At 46.1% G+C, this 24,970-nt stretch overlaps 1 protein-coding gene across 1 annotated transcript; it reads right to left on the reverse strand.

Annotated features, from left to right (window-relative positions):
* Positions 1–223: 223 nt before the first annotated feature.
* DCK (deoxycytidine kinase) lies at positions 224–24,589 on the reverse strand. The gene is made up of 7 exons (XM_086961763.1): positions 24,285–24,589; positions 23,339–23,454; positions 19,794–19,987; positions 14,672–14,819; positions 6,338–6,453; positions 6,072–6,171; positions 224–2,017 (listed from the first exon to the last, which is right to left on the reverse strand). The coding sequence occupies exons 1-7, from the start codon at positions 24,355–24,357 to the stop codon at positions 1,991–1,993; spliced, it is 774 nt and encodes a 257-aa protein (XP_086817889.1). The 5' UTR covers positions 24,358–24,589; the 3' UTR covers positions 224–1,990.
* Positions 24,590–24,970: the final 381 nt, after the last annotated feature.

The raw sequence follows: 24,970 nt of genomic DNA on the forward strand, positions 1-24,970 counted from the left end.
CAATGAGAGGCAGAGGCGGGTCATCGATCATATATAGAACTCAATAGGTTTTTTAGCGAATGCTCACTACGTGAGCATTTGCAGGCAAAACCTAAAAACACATTAGCACAATACCTAAAAATGTGCATTTCACGCAACTTTTATTTACTAATCCGTCTGTCACCTCAGTTTGTAGACGCAAGCATCCAGGATAGTGAATTCCTACTAAATGATGCGACTGCCATGACATAGTTCTTTTTTATTACATTTTGTCAGCCATGCTGCATATACACCATGGCTAAAAATCATTACTAACGCTTATAGGTCTCATAAATGACCTATTGACTTTTTCAATGCTTATTCAGTTAAGTATTACATTTTAAATACAGTTACATGTTGGTTGAAACCCCCATTTTAGCTACAGAATTTTTTTTTTTTTTTAGCTACCTGACTGACCCCTTCTCTGCACTCACTGACCCTGGCTCGTCATACTCAAAGTTCCCATACTTTCTATGCACTTTTCAGATTTGAGCAGGACTGCCTAGCAGAAAGTACGAGCTATCTGGGCTATAGAAACAAAGCCCAATAGTAAAATAGCACAGAACATACCCTTACAACATTGTTTTTTGTTTCTGGGATATGTTTCTACAGTCATTTCAGCTTTTTTATGAGCAAGTCAGCCCTGCTCATAAAACAAGCTTCACTTACTAAAGAAAGCAAGCCCAGAGTTACAAAACGAAATTGATTGGCTCACACCACCAATAAAGAAAACATCACTCAAGCAACTTTCTCTGCTTCAGCTCCCAGCTTACCAGGGTGGATTTGAGGGAGATGTGCAGGCCGCAAAAGAAGGTCTGGCGGGCCGCCAGCGGCCCGTACTTTGAGTCACTGTTCTAGATTGCCTATGGTTGGGGATTATTTGAGATGCAGAACTAGGAAAACAACACTGTTTTTTTTCACTAAACTGGATGGTCCTGCACATTGTCATTTAAAAAGGTAAGTTTCGAGCAATAGTGGTTTCAAGTTAAAAGTCAGATCGAAGGACCAGGGCGATCGAAAGATCCCTATTCAATGATTTTACTGAGACTCTTTTTGTAATGCTCTTGGATTACTTTTGAAGGAGTAAGCCTGGTCTACTCTTGGAATTCAGTAGCAATCACTAAATACTACAAGAGTGAGTGACATCAACTCTAAATAATATCTTTGTGCAATGATTTAAGCATAACGCTCACAGACAGACTCCTCGTAGAGATGTGCGACAACTGCAGGCGAATGACTGTCATGTATCATCTGTGTGATGTAACTGATACACTTTGTCAAACCTACACGTGGCAAGTTCCTTGGCACATCAGGCATTACTCAACACCACTGTTCCACTTAGTTGAGAAAACATCTAATTAAATCTGATGGTGCGCCCACTCATGAAGTGTACAGTGTCATCACACCTCATGCCTAGTGAGCCACTCACTGCTGCCTCGCTTTCTGTACGAACTACGGCCATGCAAGTTTTAGATGAAACAAGAGGCAAAATCAGTACATAAAGAAGAGAAGTAGGTGATTTTGCATGGCATACATAATTTGGGCATCATTTACAAAACGTATACGTAGATAACCTGAAGAAGGGGAATCAAAAGGGGAATCAAAATTGTTTGGAGAAAAAAAAACTATGAACTCTCTCCTGTATAAAACTTTTGAAATTTACCAAAAAAAGGGTCTAGCTGTAGGAAGCCGCTTTTGAGTCAATCAAAATAACGTCTGAGAAACATCGAAGATATATATTCAGCAAAAGAGGAAATCCAGCAAAAGAGCAAATTCGGCCTTTCTTTCCTGCACTCAAAAATCATCTTTTTCGCCTTTGCATCAACAATAAATACAGTAATTCTTCAAACTTCATGGGATGTACGTCACAAGTACTAAGTTCATAAAATTCCTGTTTTCCAAACAGGAAACATGACTTCATTCAGCAAGCCCCGATCATGTTGGTCTCTTGAATAGAAGTTTTCACTGCACCCTACAGTGTGCTAATAAATTCCTTGACCTGCAGAAGGAAAAGAGACTCGTGAATCGGTTTATCCTGGAAAGAACACCTCTTCCAATCACTAATAATGAGGCTACTAAAAGGATAAACAGGTGTACGAAATGTGTAACTTAACTAAAACAATGACTAACTTGCAGGTTCCTATAAACAAACTACTAAAAGCCAAAACCTTGAAATGGAAAGAAGGACATGTGATTAAAGAACATTCACTATTATTTCAGAACCACCAGCCAAATGGTTGTTTGGAACGGCAGGAAGTGGCTTTAAATGGGGGGTTGTGTAAATCTTTCAATAGTTCTGGTCGGGGGCCTGAACTATTGGTTCAACGACACCTCCGGGGGTCCACAGACTGTCGAGCTATCTGAACTCCTATCTAATTTAAACTTAGTCCAACAAGTTCACAACCCCACCCACGAAAGGGGACATATTCTGGATCACATTTGACCCATAATATCTCCTTTCCCACCCCAGATATTTTGCCGTGCATTTGGTCAGATCATCATCTGATACAATTCACTATCCCTTCCAGTATCCGTAAAAAATCCACCCCCTTGGCGGGGGGTGAAACCCGGAAGTGGAACTCCTTAAACAAATTAGATTTCATTAAAACCCTGGAGAACTCGGCACCTACCTTCTGCCGGGATGTCAACTCCATGGAGGGAAAAGTCACAGAATGGCTTCTATCGGCAAGCAATATTCACACCCCTATTGTTAAATTCTCTCGTGCCCGCCATTCTGAGGCGCATAAATGGTTTTTCACTGACCCTAAACAACAAAGACTCGAGCTGCGCCAAACCGAGAGGAAATGGAGATCAAAATACTCAATTGAAGACAGAGAACATTTTGTCACTTCCCGCAGAGATTACAAAACAGCTCTCTCAGCCACTAAATCAGCTTATTTTTCCTCAAAACTACTTAACGCCCACAACAAATCCAAAGAAATCTTTAAAATTGTCAACGACTTATGCAATGATACTAGAACATCGCCGATACAGACCCCCCACTCAAGAACTCTGTAACTCTTTAAATAACTTTTTCCTTGATAAAATCTCCGCTATTAAAGCCCGTCTCCCCAATACTTCCAATTAGGAACCACTGGAAGACATCTCTAAAAACCAAAGCACTCTAGACACTCTTCAAACCATCTGCATTAAAACGTTATCAGTACTCACGACCCATGTGAAATCGGGTTGTCCTGACTACTGTTGCCCCCGCATGTCTCTAAAGAGATACTTACCACCCTGTCTCAGAGTGTGCTTCCTTTTCTAAATGAGTCACTGTCCCAAGGCAAGGTCCCCAGCGCCTTTAAGCATGCCACTAGTTCCCCTCATAAAAAAGCCAGGGGCAGATCCAAGCAACCCTGCCAACTACTGCCCTATTTCCCTCCTTCACTTCCTGGCAAAAATCCTGGAGGCCCACGTTCCCAGCTGCGTGTCTAATTTCATCGAACGCTCAAACTACCTTGAACCAAACCAAGCCGGTTTCCGCCAGGCGCACTCTACGGAGGCCGTGATTCTGACGGTACTGGACACTCTCAGAGCTAACGCAGACAGGGGCGACCATCAAGCTCTGGTGTTCCTGGATTTGTCGGCTGCGTTCAACACGGTCGACCATACCATCTTACTGAACCGTGTCGAGCAAGCTGGCCTGCGAGGCTCCGCACTTAAATCTTTCCTTGCCGACCGCACTCAGGCAGTCAGGCTTGGAAAATTTACTGCCCCCAAACTCTCTTCCACATGCAGGGTCCCACAGGGCTCCTCTCTGTCCCGCTGCTCTTCAATCTCTACATGAGACCATTGATTCACTCACTAAAAAATAGAAATATTACTGTATTCAACTAGGCTGATGATCTTCAGATCATTTTCTCTCTCAGCTGCCCCAATGCCGTGAGCGAGTTTCATTCCACCATGCTTCACATCCAGCGTTGGATGGATGTCAACCATTTGAAACTCAACCCAGGCAAGACAGAGCAGGTCCTGCCAGGGAACAGCGAGAATAGCTGGGGCACACAATTCTGACCGCCTGCATTCGGGCCCCCTCCCACCCCCTCTCTTTCCATGAAAAGCCTAGGGGTCACCATCAACGCCGACCTCTCGCTCCGCGGGCAGGTGGGCACCGTGGTCTCTTCCAGTGTCCATCAATTATGGAACATAAGGAAAATCGCACACCTGTTAACCCCTTCCACGCTGATGACGAGCTGGGCTCGTCATGGCGTAGCCTCCTCGCACGCTGATGACGAGCCCAGCTCATCACGTAAAGTGCGTTTTCGCAAATCCCAGCGTGCGAGCGGAATTCCGCTAGCGCGCATGGTGTTAACCCACTCTGCTTTAACTCAGGTGGTGATAGCACAATACTTTCACGGCTCGATTTCTCTAATTCCATCTATCTCGGCCTACCTGTCGGTCTGTTAAAAAGGCTCCAAATGGTCCAGAACCAGGCAGCCAGACTGATATACAAACTACCTAAGCGGGCGTCAGCCAGACCTTGCCTAGCACAACTCCATTGGCTCCCGATAGCTCACCGAGTATCCTTTAAGACTGGATGCTTAGCCTTTAAGGCTCTGCATGGACAAAGCCCCAGATTTTATAGCTGCAGGCTCACCAAATATACCCCGCGGCACAGTCTCCGCTCAGACCACCACCTTCTGCTCACCACCTCATCTTTCAGACGGAAACGTCTGGGTGGCTTTAGCTTCTCCCACCTGGCCCCCAGATTCTGGAGCTCCCTTCCTCTGGCACTTAGAAGCTGTAATGATCTCTTCAGCTTCAGAAAGTCTCTGAAGAGATGGCTATACGTGCAAGCGTATATGCCTAGTGGCTCGGTCGCATTAGCTCTCAGTATCCAGCGCCATGAAACCTAAGGGTGTACGCGTGCTTAATAAGTACCTGCTAACATAACATAACCTTTGCCACCTCATTTCGGGTGACACTAAGTAAAACCAATTTCTAAACAGTTTTAATCACTACTTGAGAAGAGAACATGAGACACCTTATCTATGATGTTGAAAACTGTGAACTGGGCAACGAGTGGGGACCCATTGAGAGCGAAAAAGCATTCTGGTTCCAAGGAGGACATGCCAAGGTGCTCAGCATAGTGGCATGACTTTTCAGTTGTGGTTCAAAAGTCCACACATCCCTCAACATAATAGATGTATTTCCAAAAGTACAATAAAACGAAAAGTTGAAAGGGAAGGAGCAAGGTCGGCAAATTAACATTAAGTGAACATGCAAAGCCACCAGGGATTGACCGACTGGACAAAGTCCAATGAGCAATAAGGCAACCTGACCCACATTGCAGAACATTATTTTACTTGCCCAGTCTCACGATATATTCACACATCCAGAGCAGCCATTTTAGACATCAGCCTTTTGTTGATTTTTTTTATTACTTTCTGCTGCGTCGCACTGGGTGTTTTTTGAAAGTAGGCACCTAGAAGGATTTGGAGGCCACTCACTGAGCAACGCTTCACAATTTCAAAATAAAATGCAGTCTAAAAACCATGAGGTTAAATATATACCCACTGTCTGCATGTTATGTTCTAACTATTTTTGTGTAGCACTGTAGACAACATGTACTGTGTCATTTTTGGACTTATGTGCGTCTGCAGTTTATTTAGAAGGTAAGAAATACCAGGTAATTGATCATCTTGTGGGATGAGGGGAGGCAATAAGTGCTGGGAAGAGGAGGAGGAGGTATAAAGGGTCTACAGGAGAATGGAGCAGCACTTTATATCGGGCAGCACAACGCCCCAGAACCCAAGGTTAGTTAAACTGTTGATGGCAGCGTAGCCAGAGTGATGGCACCACATGCAGAGAGACTGCCTACCAACACTGTGGCTCAGTGAATAACACTGCAGCTTCCTGGGTATGTCAAACAACAAATGGTCAATCAATGGAAAAACTGTTTTGGGCTCGTTTGCTAATGGTTAAGCTGTGTAAAGATTACTTCAAGCTGAATCGAAGACAAATACTAGGTCGGGCCACTTTTCACATCACTAGGAATTATGGAAAATCTGATGGAAATACATCCCTTTCTGCCCACCTAGTGAACATACCTTTTCAATCAAAGTCTCAGATCTCTCCTTGTCTCCTTTGAAATCGTCATTGACATCCAACGTTAAGATGGGTACGTCTTGCAAATAGTCAAAGTCCGTCCTGCGAAGCGCAAAAAAAGGAGAAATGCCATTTGGTTAGTATTTGATATTGAAACCTCATGTTGGATTTTGTTCTTTTATAGTCCTTCTGCAAAAAAAACTTAACTTACTAATGAATAAATAACAAACGTGACCAGAACCGGCATAAAGATGCACCTGGCGCTTACCTGAGTGTCCGGTGATTCAGCCAGCACTCGTGTTTGTAGTGCAGCTTTTCCAAGTACTCAATGGGTATTCCCTGCTCCTCGTCCCGCCCTCGGGTGTAAATTCTGCTCTTGCATGCCTTATTGAAAAAGAAAACACAGGTGAGTGTGGCATGCATTTAATAATGATGCACAACGTAAATCAATCAATGTACTAAGTATCTGATCTATAAAGAAACTGGGATGGAAGGTCATTTAACTTAGCAACAACTGAAATCACAAGTGGGGATATTGTATGCAGCTCCTTTGTAATGGAAAGCAAAGTAAGATCTTTCCTGGCAGACTTTAAAAACTATGGGGCATATTATCAAGAAACAGCGTTAACATTTATCGCCGCTTTAGCGGCAGGAAACTACCGCTAAAGCAGCGATAATGGGCTTGATAATATGTCTTTGTGAATTCCCTTAGAAGCCTATGTTCTGGTGTTAACATGGGCTTCTATTGGAATTCTCAAGGGCGTATTATCAAGCCCATTATCGGCGCTTTAGCGGCAGTTTCCTGCTGCTAAAGCGACAATAATTTTAACACTGTGCTTGATAAAATGCCCCCATCTTTGTTCTACGGTGTACTGGTAAGGTGTGCCACAGTTTGGGAGCCTAGACGGGCAAATAACAGCCTCTCCAAGGATATACTCGGTCTCAAAAGCACCGTCTACATTAATGACTGGCAACCAGATTTAGAGAGGGTCGGTTTTGATGTAAAACTACAGTGGAACTTGTTTCCCAATTTACAAAGTATTTATACTGGAATAGGAACTGTTGCAAATTAGGCTAGAAGTGTTCAAGTATCCACCAACATTCTTTAATAAAAAAAACAAACAGAAAAGGCATTTTAGCTTCAAAAGTGGAAATCCTAATCTGCAGAATATGAATTTTCAAGAGGAATTGCATTTAAATAGGTAGACAAGTACACACAGTAGGCAAACATTTCTACTTCAGAAAACATGAGAAAAGGGTGGGAAACTGTCCATAAAGATGTCCTATATCACATTTATTTTAAGGACAAAAACGTTTTCTATGAGAAGACTAACCATAACAAAATAAAGTATAGGACTCAGGACGATGACAACTAAGGGCCTGATTCTGATGCGGTTAGGAAGGCCTCCTAATGGCATTTGCTCCTTCCAAATCGGATCAGGAAGTGTCTTTCCGACCCAGGTCCCAATTATGATATGGTTAGGAACATATGCTCCCATTGAAGTCAATGAGAGTCCAACTAAATCGTATCTGGAAGCCTCCGGATGCATCGTACTCCGTAGGTTGGACTATCCTTCCTGATCCGAGTGGGTCGAAAACCATTTCCAAACCGATTCGGTCAGGAAGCTTTCCAACCTGCATCAGAATCAGGCCCTAAATGGTAATAGAGTGCTGTGTTACAGCTTCAAAACTAAGGGAACCCATGACATATGTTTGGCTGTCTGTCTGCATGATTGCAGAAGTGTGTGAGGCATGTGCTGGGCAAAGTCCAACAGCAACTGCTGGTGCTGTAACTGATAACACAACAGTGTCTGAGCCACTAAACTCGGATCCTGATGCAATGTGGTTTAGTGAATCATATTTAACCTGGCTAGTAAAACAAGAGAAATCTGTCAGTCTTTCACCCATATCCAAAAAGGCACATGACATCGGTCACTTATGTAAGTCTTCATTCTCCCGTTAACATTTATGCAGGTTCTAGACCCATTTGTTTGTCTTGCTGGAAAGACCAACCTATCTATAGCGTAATAAACTACTTTATGGGACAGGAGAACACAGAAGGCCAACAACATACATCTACTCCATATACATCCAGATTTACCTGGATTATCTATGGAAGTCTATCAAACCAATTTGAGATTACTTTGACATAAACCTTTGCATCACAATCATGAGGTGGTATTGCTTCAGAGGTAGAACATAAGTTCATGGAGTCCTGCCCCAGTGAAACAAGAAATAGGACATGCAATTGCACCATGATTTAAGTGACTGTGACGGACTTAGAAGTGAATTGATAATATTGCCAAGCAGTTAATCAACTTAACCTTAAAGTCAATATGGAAATGAATAACAAGCACATCACAGCTTGGCACTTCTTTTACCCAATGACTAGATGGCTGAGCCTTCCTTCTATAGACCTAGTTTGATTTTAAATTACTATTTAGCTACTTCCAAAATGACGTTAAACATTATAGGGTGATATATTGTAAACCGGTGCTTCTCTATTGAGAGCCAGCCTTGTCACAGTGAAAAACGACGTTGAAAGTGTTTCACTGCCAAGGCAAGTAAAACAATTTAGTATTTCCTCATCCACGGCATTATGATGCTCTTTGGTCCAGTTACAGGATACTGTTCATCTATAGTAAGAAACCAAACACAATAGGACTTAGGTTAACGTACCTCAATGCTAGAAGAGTAAATACTACAGCAGGAAGGAATCCGTCACCACAGTCTATACCAGTGTTATTCAGGTCTGCACAAAAAAGTGTTACATTTTTCAGGGTTTATTGGAATTTGTAGATCTTTGTTGTGGGACAGAACTCTACGCAAGCGCTGCTGTGTGGAAGATTCTAGAGCCAGTCATGGCTGAGCTCCACTGATGTCAGCAATGGTGGGGAGAAGGGAAAGTGTCAGTTGAAAGGAGAAGGGAAATATGGATGCTGGAGAACGGAGAAATGCAAGTGTAGGCCAGAAGGGGCAATGGCCAGGATATAATAATTTTATGGGTAACTTGGGTAAAATCCATAATACAGTTTATCTGCTATGACGACATACATTGCATAAATTACCCAGGATTCTCGTGAACTATTTTGGTAAGAGGCCGCAGGGTTTATGGAACCAAATAAGAGTTTCTGTAAAATTAACTACCCCTTTTAATAATGAGGGCTGTTGATTAGCGTTCCGAAGTTAGCTAGAAATGCGGGCCTAGCTCCAAGAATTGCAAAAGTGAACTGCACATAATTGAATGTACCCCTATGAATACCTTGAATAAGTGAATGACAAAAATGCTTAGTGCACCATTGTTTATCAGGCCAGCATTGTACCCTTCCGATTTACCAGGAAGAATGCAAAACCTGAGGAAAAAGGGGTCACGTAATGGCAACTCGGAGACACTAGCTTAATACTGAGCTGATCAATTAGAAAACATTGGCTATTCCAGGTGCCCCCCCCCTCACCTAATTAATATTATTAAATCTTTTTGAAAGTGATTAGATCACTTAGCCTCAGTTTAAGGCTGGAAGAGTGAAGCCTTTTCAACTGTTACATTCACATCACTAAACAGCTGTAAAAAACCATGATAGTATGTTTGTGGCCGTCCACTATGCTCAATAGAGCAAGCACAGCTTCTAAAACAAAAGCGATAATTAAGTGCATTTATACACACGATGTGGAAGCGCCTCGGACTGCAGGACGACTGGCACTTTGTGTTTTCAAGTGCAAGTTCAGAAATTTGTATAGCGCACTACTCACCCATAGGGTCTCAAGGCGCTTGAGGGAGGGGGGGGGGGTGCTTTACTTATCGAATATCCAAGTTTTTAGTTGCTTTCTGAAGGAGAGGTGGTTCTGTTTAAGGCGGGGGTGGGTGGGGAGAGAATTCCAGGTTTTGGCCGCTAAGTAGGAGAAGGATCTACCCCCATGGTGGATTTATGGATGCGCGGAATATCGGTGAGGGCTTGATTGGACGATCGTAGAGGGCGATGGGGGTGTAGAAGGACAGTCGCGTGTTGAGGCATTCGGGTCCTAGGTCGTAGAGGGCTTTGTGTGCGTAGGTGAGGAGACGGAACGTTATTCTCTTGTTGACGGGGAGCCAGTGGAGGTCTTTCAGGTGACCGGAAATGCGAGCTTGACGGGGGATGTCCAGTATGAGTCTGGCTGAGGCGTTTTGCATGCGTTGGAGTTTTTTCTGTAGTTTGGCTGTGGTTCCGGCGTAAAGGGTGTTTCCGTAATCCAGGCGGCTTGTGACCAGTGCGTGGGTGACCGTCTTTCTTGTTTCGGTGGGGATCCAGCGGAAGATTTTTTTTGAGCATACGAAGGATGTTGAAACATGATGATGAGACGGCGTTGACTTGTCTGGTCATCGAAAGGGAGGAGTCCAGGATGAAGCCCAGGTTACGTGCGTGATCCGTAGGTATGGGTGCAGTACCCAGGGCCGGTGGCCACCATGAGTCGTCCCAGGCAGAGGGGGATGAGGATGAGGACTTCCGTTTTGTCCGAGTTTAGTTTTAAACGGCTGTTCTTCATCCACTCGGCTACTTCTTTCATTCCTTCGTGTAAGTTGGTTTTGGCGGTGTTTTGGTCTTTGGTGAGTGAGAGGATCAGCTGGGTGTTGTCTGCGTAGGAGATGATGTTGAGGTTGTGTTGGTGCGCGATGGATGCGAGGGGACTCATGTATACGTTGAAGAGGGTGGGACTGAGTGATGATCCTTGTGGTACGCCGCAGATGACTTCGGTGGCCTCTGATTTGAAAGGGGGGAGGCGGACTCTTTGTGTTCTTCCGGCGAGGAACGAGATGATCCAGTCTAATGCTTTTCCTTGTATTCCGACGTTGTTGAGGCGTTGTATGAGGGAGCTATGACAGACTGTGTCAAAGGCTGCGGAGAGGTCAAGTAGGATGAGGCCGGCTGTTTCTCCGTTGTCCAGTAGAGTTCGAATGTCGTCTGTTGCTGCGATGAGGGCGGTTTCAGTGCTGTGTTTGGCTCGGAAGCCGGATTGTGAGGGGTCGAGGGATTTGTTGGATTCAAGGAAGGCGGCGAGCTGATTATTGACGGCTTTCTCAATGACTTTGGCAGGAAATGGGAGGAGCGAGATGGGGCGGTAGTTCTTAAGTTCAGTGGGGTCTGCTGTGGGTTTCTTCAGAAGGGCGCTGAGTTCGGCATGCTTCCAGCTATCCGGGAAGGTGGCAGAGTTGAAGAAGCAGTTGATGACGGCGCGGAGATGGGGTGCGATAATGGAGTCTGCTTTGTTGAAAATGTGGTGGGGACATGGGTCGGTTGGCGATCCTAAATGGATGGAGTTCATCAGGTGGATGGTGTCTTCAGTGGTGATTGGGTTCCAGGCGCTAAGGTTGTTAGAGTGCGGTTTTGGTTCGGAGGTGGGTGGAGTGGACTGGTCTTCGGACTGGTTTTCAAAGCTGTTATGTATGTCGACGATTTAGTTGTGGAAGAATGAGGATAGAGAGTCGCAGAGGTGTTGGGAGGGAGTGATGTCGTTGGTGCCGGCGGTGGGGTTGGTAAATTCTTTGACGATGTTGAATAGTTCCTTGCTGTTTTGGGCGTTGTTATCAAGTCGATCCTTGAATGCTGATTTCTTGGTGGATCGGATCAGTTGGTGGTGTTTGCGGGTGGCGTTCTTGAAGGTGGCCAGGTTGTCCGTGGTTGGGTTTTTTCTCCAGGCTTTCTCGAGGGTACGACAGAACTTCTTGGATTTCTTGAGGTCATCGTTGAACAAGGGGGCTTTTTTGGTACCTTGCTTGATTTGATGGTTTTTCAAGGGTGCTAGTTCGTCGGCGCTGTGGGTGATCCATTGTGTGAGGTTGATTGGCTGCTTGGTTTGGGTCCGATGATTTGGCAGGAGGGTTTTGGTGAAGCGATGTGAAGAGGTGGTCGGTGGTAATTTTGTTCCAGTTTCTTCGGGGAATAGGTTGTCAGTCGTGCATTTTTTGTAGTTGAAGTGAACGCAGCTGTGGTCCGTCCAATGGAGAGCTGTGGTGTGATCGAAGGAGATGTGCTTGCTGGAGGTGAAGATTGGGTCGAGCGTGTGTCCGGCATAGTGGTTGGGGGTATTGACAAGTTGTTTGAGTCCGAGGTTGGCCAGGTTGTCCAGAAGGGTGGTGGTGTTGCTGTCGTTTTTCTTTTCCAGGTGGAAGTTGAGGTCTCCCAGTAGAATGTAGTTCTCGGAGGGGAGGGCATGTGGGCTGATGAAGTCAGCGATGTCTTCGCTGAATTGTGTGCGGGGTCCTGGTGGTCTGTAGATGAGGGTGCCTCTGAGTGTGGTCTTGGGGTCGGTGTGGATCTGGAAGTGAAGGTTTTCGGCGCTAGCGAGGTTATCGTCGGAACTGGTCGTGATGCGGATGGTGTTCTTATGGACAATGGCGATTCCTCCTCCTGTTTGGTTGGTGCGGTCCTTTCGGATGATTTTGTAGCCGTCCGGGATGGCTACGGCGACGTCGGGAGCTGAAGAGGCGTTCATCCAGGTTTCTGTAAGGAAGGCGACGTCCGGCGATGTAGTGTCGAGTAGGTTCCAGAGTTTGATGGAGTGTCTGTGGACCGAGCGGGTGTTGAGCAGGATGCACTTTAGGTGGTTAGTGTCGGAGCTCTGTTTGGAGATTGTGGATTTGGTGTAGGTCCTGGTGCAGTCGAACTTGCAGGAGTGGCAGGCTAAGGGTCCATGGGTGTGTCCTGGGGCTGCTTGATAGCATTTTGGTGGACTGCCGGGGTTTAGGGCTGAGAGGGTTGCGGCGTCGTATGTTATGCAGGCGGAATGTTTTTTGCGGGGGCCAGGGGGTCTGGTGCTGGGCGGTCCAGGCAGGGAGGCACAACAACAAACAACAAAATGGCAGCAAGCAAAAAGCGAAAGAGGATTGGGGCACAACCTTAATAAACGCGATCAAATTGGCAATGGCACCGGCCCAATCAGGAACAAATGATTTAATCAGGCAAAGGCAGCACAGCACAATAGAATGAACGTGAAAGCGCACTTTCGCAGTATAGCGCTATGATACAAATATTATGAGCAATCAGGCACTACTAATTTTGGGAGCAATGCGAGCTAGCAAATATCAATCTGGCAGTCTGGCGCTACGATACCAAGCAGCAAGTAGAGCAGGGAGCAGCGTGAGGAGCGACCGCTTCTGATGAGATCAGGACGGTCACAGCGCTACAACGGGAGAGCGGAGCCTAAAGTATCAGTGGGAGGGAGGAGCAGCTGGGAGGCGGGAGCGGGGTGGAGAGCCGGGCAGGGAGGCACAACAGCAAACAACAAAATGGCAGCAAGCCAAAAGCGAAAGAGGATTGGGGCACAACCTTAATAAACGCGATCAAATTGGCAATGGCACCGGCACAATCAGGTACAAATGATTTAATAAGGCAAAGGCAGCACAGCACAATAGAATGAACGTGAAAGCGCACTTTCGCAGTATAGCGCTATGATACAAATATTATGAGCAATCAGGCACTACTAATTTTGGGAGCAAGGCGAGCTAGCAAATATCAATCTGGCAGTCTGGCGCTACGATACCAAGCAGCAAGTAGAGCAGCGTGAGGACCGACCGCTTCTGATGAGATCAGGGCGGTCGTGTGTGGGGGTCGGTGCGAATCATAGGTTCCTGAAGAAGAAGTAGAAATTGCAACTAGGACAGTAATACTGGGCAGAGCATATGAGGTCCAAATATGCTGGGTAATTTTCTAATGTTACACCTGCAGTGTCCAGAAGAGACATTGCCCATCTTTAGAGAAGCAGAGAGCCATCAATACATGCTCTTTGGAAGACTGGCCTAGACAGGTGCACGCAGGCCGAAAACACGGTGTACAAAGCTCGGGGTTGTCCATGGAAATTCAACAAGCTGCGGGGACCATGGAAAGACTTCCAAACCATGGAGTGAAACCTATCATAGAGACATTTTCTCCGATTCCTTGATGGCTCCACCCAGACATGTGGTGTCCATGTTAATGTGCTGTTGTATTACTGTGCTTGAGTTCCTGCGGATTATTAAAATTATGTTTTTTAAAGCCGATTATTAAAAAATAAAAAAGTGATAATCCTTAAGTCAGGTGAAATATAAAAAGCCAGAAAGGGGAACGTCACATTTGCCTACTTAAGTAACTGCGAGTCCTACTGCATGTTTTTCCCAAAAGCGAAATCCTCTTTGGGAGGAGAACTCACTGGGAGTAACATAATTATTCTATGAAATTCAATGAAAGTATATTTGCAGTAATGTTCCAAAACCAATATACAATTCTTAATGCAGCTTAGTTACAGGACACACACTTTTAAAAAGTATATAAATAGTAGGGTTTTTAATGTGAATAAGATGTGCAGGAGAACCCATGTCGCTACAAATAAAGTACCCAAAACCCCACATATGATTAGTTTATTATTGCAAGCAGCTATGGAAGAACATTACATTCATGCAAAGGGACTGACTTGTTTTACCTGCATTCACCCACCTCCTGGTGGATTATAATGTTCTGATTTAATATGGTCAGTGTTAGTTTATGTCAAAGGGTGCAATAATGGGACCCTAGTGGGGGCCATAATTATTTTGTTGAATATTTTTAGTTGCCCTGTGTTTAGTTGTTATGGCCATGATGACACGTTTCCTCACCTCTGGGCTTGCTCGGAGATAAATGATACCATTCAGTTCAAGGGCCGAACCAAACTGGCTGTTCATCCACTCGTGCCAGTCTTGATACACTGTCCATTCAGTTTCATTCATGGAGTCCCCCTCATATGAATTAGATGCAAATATGTACCTAAAAAAGCAAAAAAATGAATTGCTTTGATTATTTTGCCATAGATATAAGCGACTTGTAATGGGTATATATATATATATTTCAACTTAATTTTCAAGGTTAGTCTGTCAGTCGGTGCCTTGAAATACGAAATGTCTGTATTTTGAGGGGTCTCCAAACATCTGAGCCAAGGTTAATGCACACACATACACGTCATGTTGCAGAGTTCACAAAGCTATACTTTCTCTTCTTCTGACACCTATGAGGAAAACACTGGAAATGCACACAAATGTCGCTACAATTCTTAGAAAGCCTCCATTAGATAATGTTACTTAAGCAACATACGCTAAAACTTCATATCCAACATGGATTCTGTTTTGTTCACCCATTGTTTCACATTAACGTTCAGTAGGGAGAGCATCACTGATCTCATTCCATGAGTTAGCCGGCACTTGGCATAGGCAGCATGGTCAGCTGCAAAGGGGTCTGCACTCAGCCCACCGATGAGAGCCCCGGCACTTGCCATAGGCAGTATGGTAAGCTGCAAAGGGGTCTGCACTCAGCCCACCGATAAGAGCCCCCGCACTTGGCATAGGCAGCATGGTAAGCTGCCAGGGGGCTGCACTCAGCCCACCGATAAGAGCCCCCGCACTTGGCATAGGCAGTATGGTCAGCTGCCAGGGGGCTGCACTCAGCCCACCGATAAGGGGCCCGCACTTGGCACTGGCAGTATGGTCAGCTGCCAGGGGCCTGCACTCAGCCCTCCAATAAGGGCCCCTGCACTTGGCATAGGCAGCATGGTCAGCTGCCAGGGGGCTGCACTCAGCCCTCCAATAAGGGCCCCTGCACTTGGCATAGGCAGCATGGTCAGCTGCCAGGGGGCTGCACTCAGCCCACCGATAAGGGGCCCTGCACTTGGCATAGGCAGCATGGTCAGCTGCCAGGGGGCTGCACTCAGCCCACCGATAAGGGGCCCGCCCTTGGCATAGGCAGCATGGTCAGCTGCCAGGGGGCTGCACTCAGCCCACTGATAAGGGGCCCGCACTTGGCACTGGCAGTATGGTAAGCTGCCAGGGGCCTGCACTCAGCCCACCGATAAGAGCCCCCGCACTTGGCATAGGCAGCATGGTAAGCTGCCAGGGGTCTGCACTCAGCCCACCGATAAGAGCCCCCGCACTTGGCATAGGCAGTATGGTAAGCTGCAAAGGGGTCTGCACTCAGCCCACCGATAAGAGCCCCCGCACTTGGCATAGGCAGCATGGTAAGCTGCCAGGGGTCTGCACTCAGCCCACCGATAAGAGCCCCCGCACTTGGCATAGGCAGCATGGTAAGCTGCCAGGGGTCTGCACTCAGCCCTCCAATAAGGGCCCCTGCACTTGGCATAGGCAGTATGGTCAGCTGCCAGGGGCCTGCACTCAACCTTCCAATAAGGGCCCCTGCACTTGGCATAGGCAGCATGGTCAGCTGCCAGGGGGCTGCACTCAACCCACCGATAAGGGACCCGCCCTTGGCATAGGCAGCATGGTCAGCTGCCAGGGGGCTGCACTCAGCCCACTGATAAGGGGCCCGCACTTGGCACTGGCAGTATGGTAAAGCTGCCAGGGGCCTGCACTCAGCCCACCGATAAGAGCCCCCGCACTTGGCATAGGCAGTATGGCAAGCTGCAAAGGGGTCTGCACTCAGCCCACCGATAAGAGCCCCCGCACTTGGCATAGGCAGCATGGTAAGCTGCAAGGGGTCTGCACTCAGCCCACCGATAAGAGCCCCCGCACTTGGCATAGGCAGTATGGTAAGCTGCAAAGGGGTCTGCACTCAGCCCACCGATAAGAGCCCCCGCACTTGGCATAGGCAGCATGGTAAGCTGCCAGGGGGCTGCACTCAGCCCACCGATAAGAGCCCCCGCACTTGGCATAGGCAGCATGGTCAGCTGCCAGGGGGCTGCACTCAGCCCACCGATAAGGGGCTCGCCCTTGGCATAGGCAGCATGGTCAGCTGCCAGGGGGCTGCACTCAGCCCACCGATAAGGGGCCCACACTTGGCACTGGCAGTATGGTAAGCTGCCAGGGGCCTGCACTCAGCCCTCCAATAAGGGCCCTTGCACTTGGCATAGGCAGCATGGTCAGCTGCCAGGGGTCTGCACTCAGCCCTCCAATAAGGGCCCCTGCACTTGGCATAGGCAGCATGGTCAGCTGCCAGGGGGCTGCACTCAGCCCACCGATAAGGGGCCCGCACTTGGCATAGGCAGTATGGTCAGCTGCCAGGGGCCTGCACTCAGCCTTCCAATAAGGGCCCCTGCACTTGGCATAGGCAGCATGGTCAGCTGCCAGGGGGCTGCACTCAGCCCACCGATAAGGGGCCCGCCCTTGGCATAGGCAGCATGGTCAGCTGCCAGGGGGCTGCACTCAGCCCACCGATAAGGGGCCCGCCCTTGGCATAGGCAGCATGGTCAGCTGCCAGGGGGCTGCACTCAGCCCACTGATAAGGGGCCCGCACTGGTGCGACACAGCCAGGCCAAGGCACACTGCTCCTCTTGTTACACACCAATCCAACACAGAGAGTTGTTGCGTTGCAATTGTGCCCACAGAAGGGGACATCTACCTCCTATAGGCCAAGCAGCTATGGTGTAGCGAGGCGAGACCTAGAAGAGGGGCCCTCCCTCCAATGGGCCCAGTCGCAAGGCAATCCATTTTGTAGCTTTGTCCTGGAATCAGACCTTCAGCCCTGCTGCGCATACAGAAGCACCATGGGACACCCAATGCCCTGCAGTTTAGTTCCCCAGCTGATAAGCCACAAGTCCTTTATGAGCTGCAAAAGATGCTTGTGAGAGGCTGAGCTGGGGTGTCGGCGGGGCTGCTACCCACACAGGGGTCTGTTCAAAGCAGCTTCAGGAGCAGGATCATCTATTGAGAGAACTCATGAAGTTGTATTCAAATTAGAGCGGCCTCGCGTGTTCCCTTTCTACCCAGAGCCCCAAAAAATCCTAGAATCGTCCATGCCTGAACCAGATCCAAGATGCCATTAACTGCGCTCTGTGGTCCGATATATAATCTAATTCAAGACTGTCTACCTGACATCTTATTCCTCATAGAAACTTGGCTCGGCCCTGACATCCCCACTGAAGCTTTTCTGGCGCTGTCCCCCAGCCACGGCATTATTAGATGTGATAGAACCATGGGCAGAGGGGATGGTTTAGCCATCGTTTATAATACAGCAAGCTGCAGTCAGGCACCTGACCCTATTTTAGATTGTTAAAATGCTCCATTTCAAATCACTGTGAGCAAGAATTTCACCTTCTTGAGCCTTCTTATCTACAGACTCCTGTCTCTGGCCAAAGCCTTTAGAACCACTTTGGCTAATCAGGTAACTTTCTTAACACTCAAATCATCCAATTTTACTGTCATTGTGATCTAAATCTTCACTTTGATCAACTCAAGGAAACGGGAGCTCTTGAATTAATTGCTGAATTGGCATTATTGCAGATGTGTCAGTTAGTGAGAGATCTCACGTACCTAGCGGGTCACCTTTTAGATCCGGTCTTTTCGAACATTCATCCCCCTCAGGTGGGCCCTCCTAGAACTATGGCCTGGACGGACCACTCGCTACCTGATCTCTATATCCCTTCGAGTAGCTGGACATAAACCCATATCCACAAGCTCTTTTACTACTAAAAGGCCATGACATAAATTGGACATAACAGAATTTGCCAGCTACGTCTCGTCCAATTCCCTCCAGTTACATTCTAACATAGACGCCACTGATACAGATGTGAAGGAGTGGGTTACCTCGTCCTCGATGTGTTGATACCTTTCAGTATGGTAAAGACCAGGAGTAAGCCCTCTGTCCCTTGGTTCAATGAAACACTGATTACTGAGAAAAAGAACTGCATGTACGCGAGCGTATGTGGAGAAAATTCTATGACACTGGGGCAAAGGCGCTTTGATTGAATGCACTGAAATCTTACCATAAATTGATAAGAACAATTAGAGCAGAGTCCTTCTCTTCTTAACATTTCAAATAGCAAGAACCCTGCCAGGGCAATCTTCCCCATTGTCAACAGTTTAACAACTGCTGCGATTAACAAGTCGGTAGAGGAATCTAATGACCACAGTAATAGAATCACATTTTTTGTGTGGAAAAGATCAATGATATTTATGCCCAGTTCAAGCCTAATGCTACTGCTGGTGTTGAGCACATTCTTGAATGTCAAGGAGGTTCTACCAATGAACTACACCCTCTGAGCTACACAAAGAACAATCATAGATATAAGAAACAAAAGATTTCCACTGCATTTTGCTCGTTATTTAACTTGCATCGCACATTTCTATCAACACTCAAGTTTAATTTCTAAAATCTCACCTAAAAGAAAATGCGATGAGGTATGTCAATGTTTTCCAGCAACATTTCAAATTATATAGGCGACAATCAACTGGCCAAGACTTTAAGAGTGATCATCTTTAGAAGACAAATAATTTTCACTTGTAGCTCCCACAGTGCACCGGAGACGGCTTATAAATACACCTTTCGTGCGCTTCAGATTTAAGTCCTAAAGGGAAACCTTGGCATTCCCAGCTGGTATACAGCCCACAAAGAAGCTATTACAGAAGCACAAAATCCATTGGAGTAAGAAATCAGGCATTTAACTCTGGTGAATCAAGTCAAATGGGTTGGCAATTCGGATTCCTGAAAGTTTCTGTTCCCAAAGCAGTTCTCAATAAATTGGTTGGATTGTAACATGGATTAGATCAGCAGAAAACCAGAATGACTCCAGAAACTTGTAAAAGCGCAGTTGTGACGTCTGAGAAGCCTACCTCAATTAACGGCTTTGAGACCTCAACAGTGTTGAAATAGCCCAAAGAAAAAGCCGACCAATTCTCAACCCCTCAATCTTTCCAGAGTTCTGAAAATACAGAGAATTGCCCATATCTCCCTTCTAAGTCTCCAAGAGAGTACTCACCCACAATATCAAGCACAACAAACTCAAAACGTTAAACTCACCGATCACTATAAACTGATCGCTCAAAGAACAGCACAGGCTTTTCCACGTCTTTAATCTTCCCATTGAAGGCATTGAGCTGAGCCCGGATTCTGCTCAGGCAGGCATACGCCTGAAATGTAAACGACCACCGGTCTGGCTTCTCGTACATCATTTGCAACAAATTACCCCCGCTCTTCTGAGAAGTCGTCAGCTCCTAGAGGGAAAATAAAAAAATAGTAATCATTAAAAGACTATATAACTAGCATAAAAAAATGTATACCTAGCATTAAAAATATATGGGCTGACACAGAAAATTAAAAAAAGGAAAGCTTTGGACTATGCTTAGAATCTCATTAGCGTATCAATCACTGTTTGACAACTTGCAATAGGTTGCCTTACAAAGAAAATTACACAATCATCAAAATCAGGATGCAAAAAATGTGGTATATATATGCAACAATGTATCCAGGACACAAACAAATGGATACGGACGAACTCCTTGGCTAATTGTGCTACAAATGTTTATTTAAAGCGTTTAGAGTGACAGCCTGTCAACGAGTTTCAACTGCTCTCGGCAGCCTTGATCACGACAGTGAGCGCCATTTATAAAATTCATATTATAGTAAATAGAGTGGTAAACATAGAACAAAGGGTGTAATAGACATTAAAAACATACTATTGTTAAAAGATACACATTTGAAAGGCATACTATTTTCTGTCCACACAGGGTGGGGAAGATAGTTACTATTAGCAACATTCCATTGTTAAAATTCACAAATTAATTTCATTTTGCTAATAAATAATTATGTGCAGAATATGACCTATTTGCTATTCCTTCTTAAAGGTGGTCCACATTACAAAGTTAGTGCAAAATGCTACTTGTTAAGTAAAATTAATGTAGAAACCATAGTTGGTTTCAGAACCTCAATAACAGAACTAAACGGCCAATAATACATGAGACTATCTATTAACCCCTTAACCTAAAACAGAGTACAGCTTTTCTAATTTCCACAGTCATGTGCCTGATGTCTGCCTTAATGTGTTCTTTACATCACCAAAATAAAGTACACTGCTAAATGAATACATACATAAACATCAGGGGGTAGGAAGCATGTCAAAATTTAAACAATAAAGAGTTGGATTCCTCTTATCACGGATAATGGGTATTCCAAACCTCTCATACCATCAGATGTGGCTAGGATGATATTTCATTAATAATGGAAACAAACCCACGAAAACAACCATACATTTTGCACATTCTGCTAGAGTATAGATTTGAACATATACCCCCACACACTCCCAGGTAAGATGTAACACGCCCTCATAAAGTTCTCGGAGAAGACAGGTATACAGTTCTTCATCCACCTTGAGATGCATTGGTTCCCTACTGTCTAGTTCTAAAATGTATCAGTTTCAAGTTTCCGCAGTTCCTTTTCCCTGTCGCCTCTTTTCCTTTTAAGCACGCGTGCCACACAGCTGTACTTCAAGGCTGCGGGGTCACCTTGATGTTCTTTTTCAAAGTGAAGGGCAACTGGATAACTGCAGTCCTTGTGTATGATGGCACGAATATGTTGCAATGTTCTCCTGTGTGCCGGCAGTATGGAACTTCCCACATAGACTTTACTACAGGGACACATTAGGATATGTACCACATATTAGGATTTGCATGTAAGGTAACCCCGTATCTCGATGACCTTATTGAACGGTGTTTGAATAGATGTGCGGTTTTCACCATTCCCACATGCTTTACATTTAAAGCATTTCCTAAAGCCATCATATTGTGTCAACCATGTTTGGGATTTAGCTTTTCTCTCAAAATCACTTCTGACTAAATGGTCCCTAATGGACTTAAACTTTGTATAAGTAATCATAGGACGTCTAGGGACCAATGGGCCAATAATCGCGTCTTCTCTAAGAAGATGCCAATGTCTGGACATATTATCACTAACAAGCGGGGGAGAGAGAGATGTATCGAAATGGATTTGTTCTCCCTGGTCATAAGTATATAAACAAAAAGAATCCACTCCTTGAGTGTAGAGCGTATCCTCCAAATGTGGGGAACACCCTTGTTGTTTTTGGTCCCCTCACACACCAACAGGCCCCTTGGTGTCATGCTTCATCATCGGGGTCATCGTAACCCTCTACGGGGTACGGCGTGCTGCGACCTACGGATACGCGGGAGCACTTAAGATGACTATGTGTGATGTGGATGGGGTATATTAAATGTGAGTGTGTGGTGAGGTTTATATCTAAGTGAGTGATGTTTAAAAAGAACCTGGCCCGTGGGGTGGCAAAAAACTTTTAATGGGCCCCCAGGCTGGTGCTATTAAAATAGAGTGTGGAAGGTTAAAAACGCAAACAATGTGCACTACCTCCTCTCTGTGTGCGTCGACATGTTTCGGTGAAAAACACCTTCTTCAGGACGGGGTACACAAATCCCCACCTTACTCACGTTTCTCTATCTTGTATCAGGTATTCTAATAAAAGTGAGAATTTAAAGTGCAGGTAATAATGTACCTAACAAAAACGTTGCTTGATGGTCGACCTGTTGAGAGAAATAGACAAAAAATGTTTTGTGGTGGTCTACTTTTCAATAACCATAGGTAAAAGTGACCGGTGGTTACAGGTGACAAAGTAGCGATAAAAGTATCAGACTATAGGTGTCCATTGTGCCTATAGTGGAAAAAGAGGACAAACTAGACTCACTAACATATAACGTAAAACACACACTTTCTTTGTAAATTCGGCATTTTAGCGATATTCAGAACATTGCACCCTAGTGGTCAGGGATTGTCAAATATAATGTTGAGTGCTCCTGTGAAGAGAAAAAGACTGCTACCGGACCCGGGTGGTGGGCGGGGAGGAAGGGGCAAAGAACGGAACGAAAAAAGTTTTTAAAAAAAATGTTTAATTAAAATTAATAGCACTTACCTGGAGCAGCCGGCCCGCCTCTCCTGCAGTATCTTCCTGCAGGCTCCTGGCCAGCAGCAGGAAGCACCTGGCACACAGGCTTCCTTTGGTCTGAGCGCCGTGGATCGAAGCTCAGACTGGAACAGGGAGCCTGTGCATGTTCCTGACCAGGCTGTGTAACCAGCCTGGTAGGAACATGCAAAGTGCACATGAACTGTTTGGTCGGCCCAAGGGGGCCGATCAAATATTTATGCGTGCGTTGGGAGTGCAAATCACTCCTCCCCTGCTCTGGCCAGCCCTGCCACTGACAGCTATAGGAAAAATAACATGATAATAACGATAGGGGGGCACCGTTCTTCCGCCTTAGCAAAGGAGCCGCCACTGCCCCTTTTATGGCTCCTGCACATTGTTTTATGTGATGATCTACCTAGCTGTACTCTTAACCCTGTATTTACTAATAACTGTATTATTTTATCTTAAACCGTCTTAAACTTTCATGCAACAAAATATTCCTCCTGTAAAGCACCTGTAAATTACAACTCTGGGTACTGTCCGCGTTATATAAGTAGGCATAAATAAATAAGGGATATGGCAGCTACTAAAAATATATACTGAAAGACGATAGAGTATTTCACAGGACAATGCGCCCTCCTACCTCAAATTCATCGTCGTGTGTTTTGACGTTGCACCACCTGGCGATGGGCTCCGGAACCACATCCCAGTCGTCGCAGGCCTGCTTCAAGAGGTGCACGAAGGACGACTTCCCCGCGGCTGTCAAAACGGAGGGAGAGAAAATGAAGACAAGTTTTGAAAGAGATCACCGCCATGCGAGGCTGAAAGGACACATTCATTCGAGCGCCTCCTGCCTGCTCAGACTGACATGTTACAGGCTTAGAGATTCTGAACTACAACGGATGTATTAAAGTTACCCAGGCCTCCCCTCCCGCCCATGAATAATGCAACAATGAAACGAGGCGTGCCAGGGACTGCGACAGGTGCGGGATTGTTACAATACAATATCACACCAATATAGGCGCAAAGCTCTCTGGGGAACCTGTTAAAACGGATATTTAGTTGTAAAGCGCCTAGAAGTACAACGATCGCAAGGCTACGAAACCAATACTACTAATAATAATGCGTGAAACTGTATGGCACTTAGGACTGTTGTCTTTAGTAGCGGTGCACCACACAAGAGCCAAAATTGTATTACACTGTGCTCTGTCGAGTCTTGGGAACCTGTAAGAAGCTCTGGTGCGAAAAGTATCATTTACATCCTCGGGTGATTTAGAAGCGGTAGCGAAAAATCCAAAATTGATACTCACTGCACTACGTTTACATGGTGGTTCAAGTTCAGTCGGCATCACTGTGTCATATCACCCATTCAATAAAAATACAACAAGAGTGGTGTGCATTCAGTCGTCAGGGAAATAAAGTCTGGGTGGGATCTTAGAGATGAAAGTGACAAATACATATTACATTGTTGCATAAATATCTGCACATATTGCGGCCAGTGGAAACGCGTCAGTCCCTAGCCCTGACAGATGGGTGGTAATATAGCGCTTCATAACCCCCTAAACAAATGCACCGATCCTTCTTCTCACCAATATTGCCCTCCACGGAGATCCTCTTGGGCTCCACGGTGTCCCTGCAGCTTCTTTTGGGAGGAGTGGCCATGGCTCGGACTGCCGCTGTCACTATTAGCTTGCTGCTGGTTCCTCTGCGGACTGAAGCTCGGTTTGATTTAGGCGCGCAAAGCTCGCTCTTCCTGCCGCTGCGTGACGTCACGCAAAAGCCCCGCGCGCGCCACCGCTTCTTCCTGGACTTCGTTCTAATAATATATACAAGTGGCACCGAGCGCCTCCCACTGAGGCCGCGAGTTCGAGAGCGCTTCTCCGCGGGAATGTCAAGAACGGAACAAAGACCGGGGGGAGATTCTTCCGTTTCTCTTCCCTTCCACACCGGTGCGACTCGTACCGTCTGAACGCCTCTGAGCTTTGCTGGTGTGCCAGTCGACGGGACTCCGGTCCTGTATCGCTTAAACCTATCACGCCTCAGTGAAATCTGCTTTATTATTATTTTCGGTTCCTGTGCTGCACCCCGAGCATTTGAGAATCCCAATGCATCTCAGAGCCTGCCCTTCACGCTGAAAAAGAAGTGACATGGATCCAACAGAAATCTGTGTCCGACTGTCCCTGGTGTCCGGCAGTGACTATAGGGTCCAAAGATGACGCAGCAAATCTGACGTAGCCAGGCGTCTGCGGGATCGTCGGAAACAGCAATCACTTAG

Source organism: Lissotriton vulgaris, chromosome 3_1 (assembly GCF_964263255.1).
Source record: "Lissotriton vulgaris chromosome 3_1, aLisVul1.2, whole genome shotgun sequence".
Classification (NCBI taxonomy): domain Eukaryota; kingdom Metazoa; phylum Chordata; class Amphibia; order Caudata; family Salamandridae; genus Lissotriton; species Lissotriton vulgaris.

Excerpts from the sequence above, each read along its gene's own strand:
- DCK (XM_086961763.1), bottom strand. The coding sequence starts at position 24,357 with ATGGCCACTCCTCCCAAAAGAAGCTGCAGGGACACCGTGGAGCCCAAG. Across the intron at positions 19,988-23,338 it reads CACACGACGATGAATTTGAG|GAGCTGACGACTTCTCAGAA; the intron begins GTAGGAGGGCGC and ends TTTTCCCTCTAG. Across the intron at positions 6,172-6,337 it reads CTGAATCACCGGACACTCAG|GACGGACTTTGACTATTTGC; the intron begins GTAAGCGCCAGG and ends TGCGCTTCGCAG.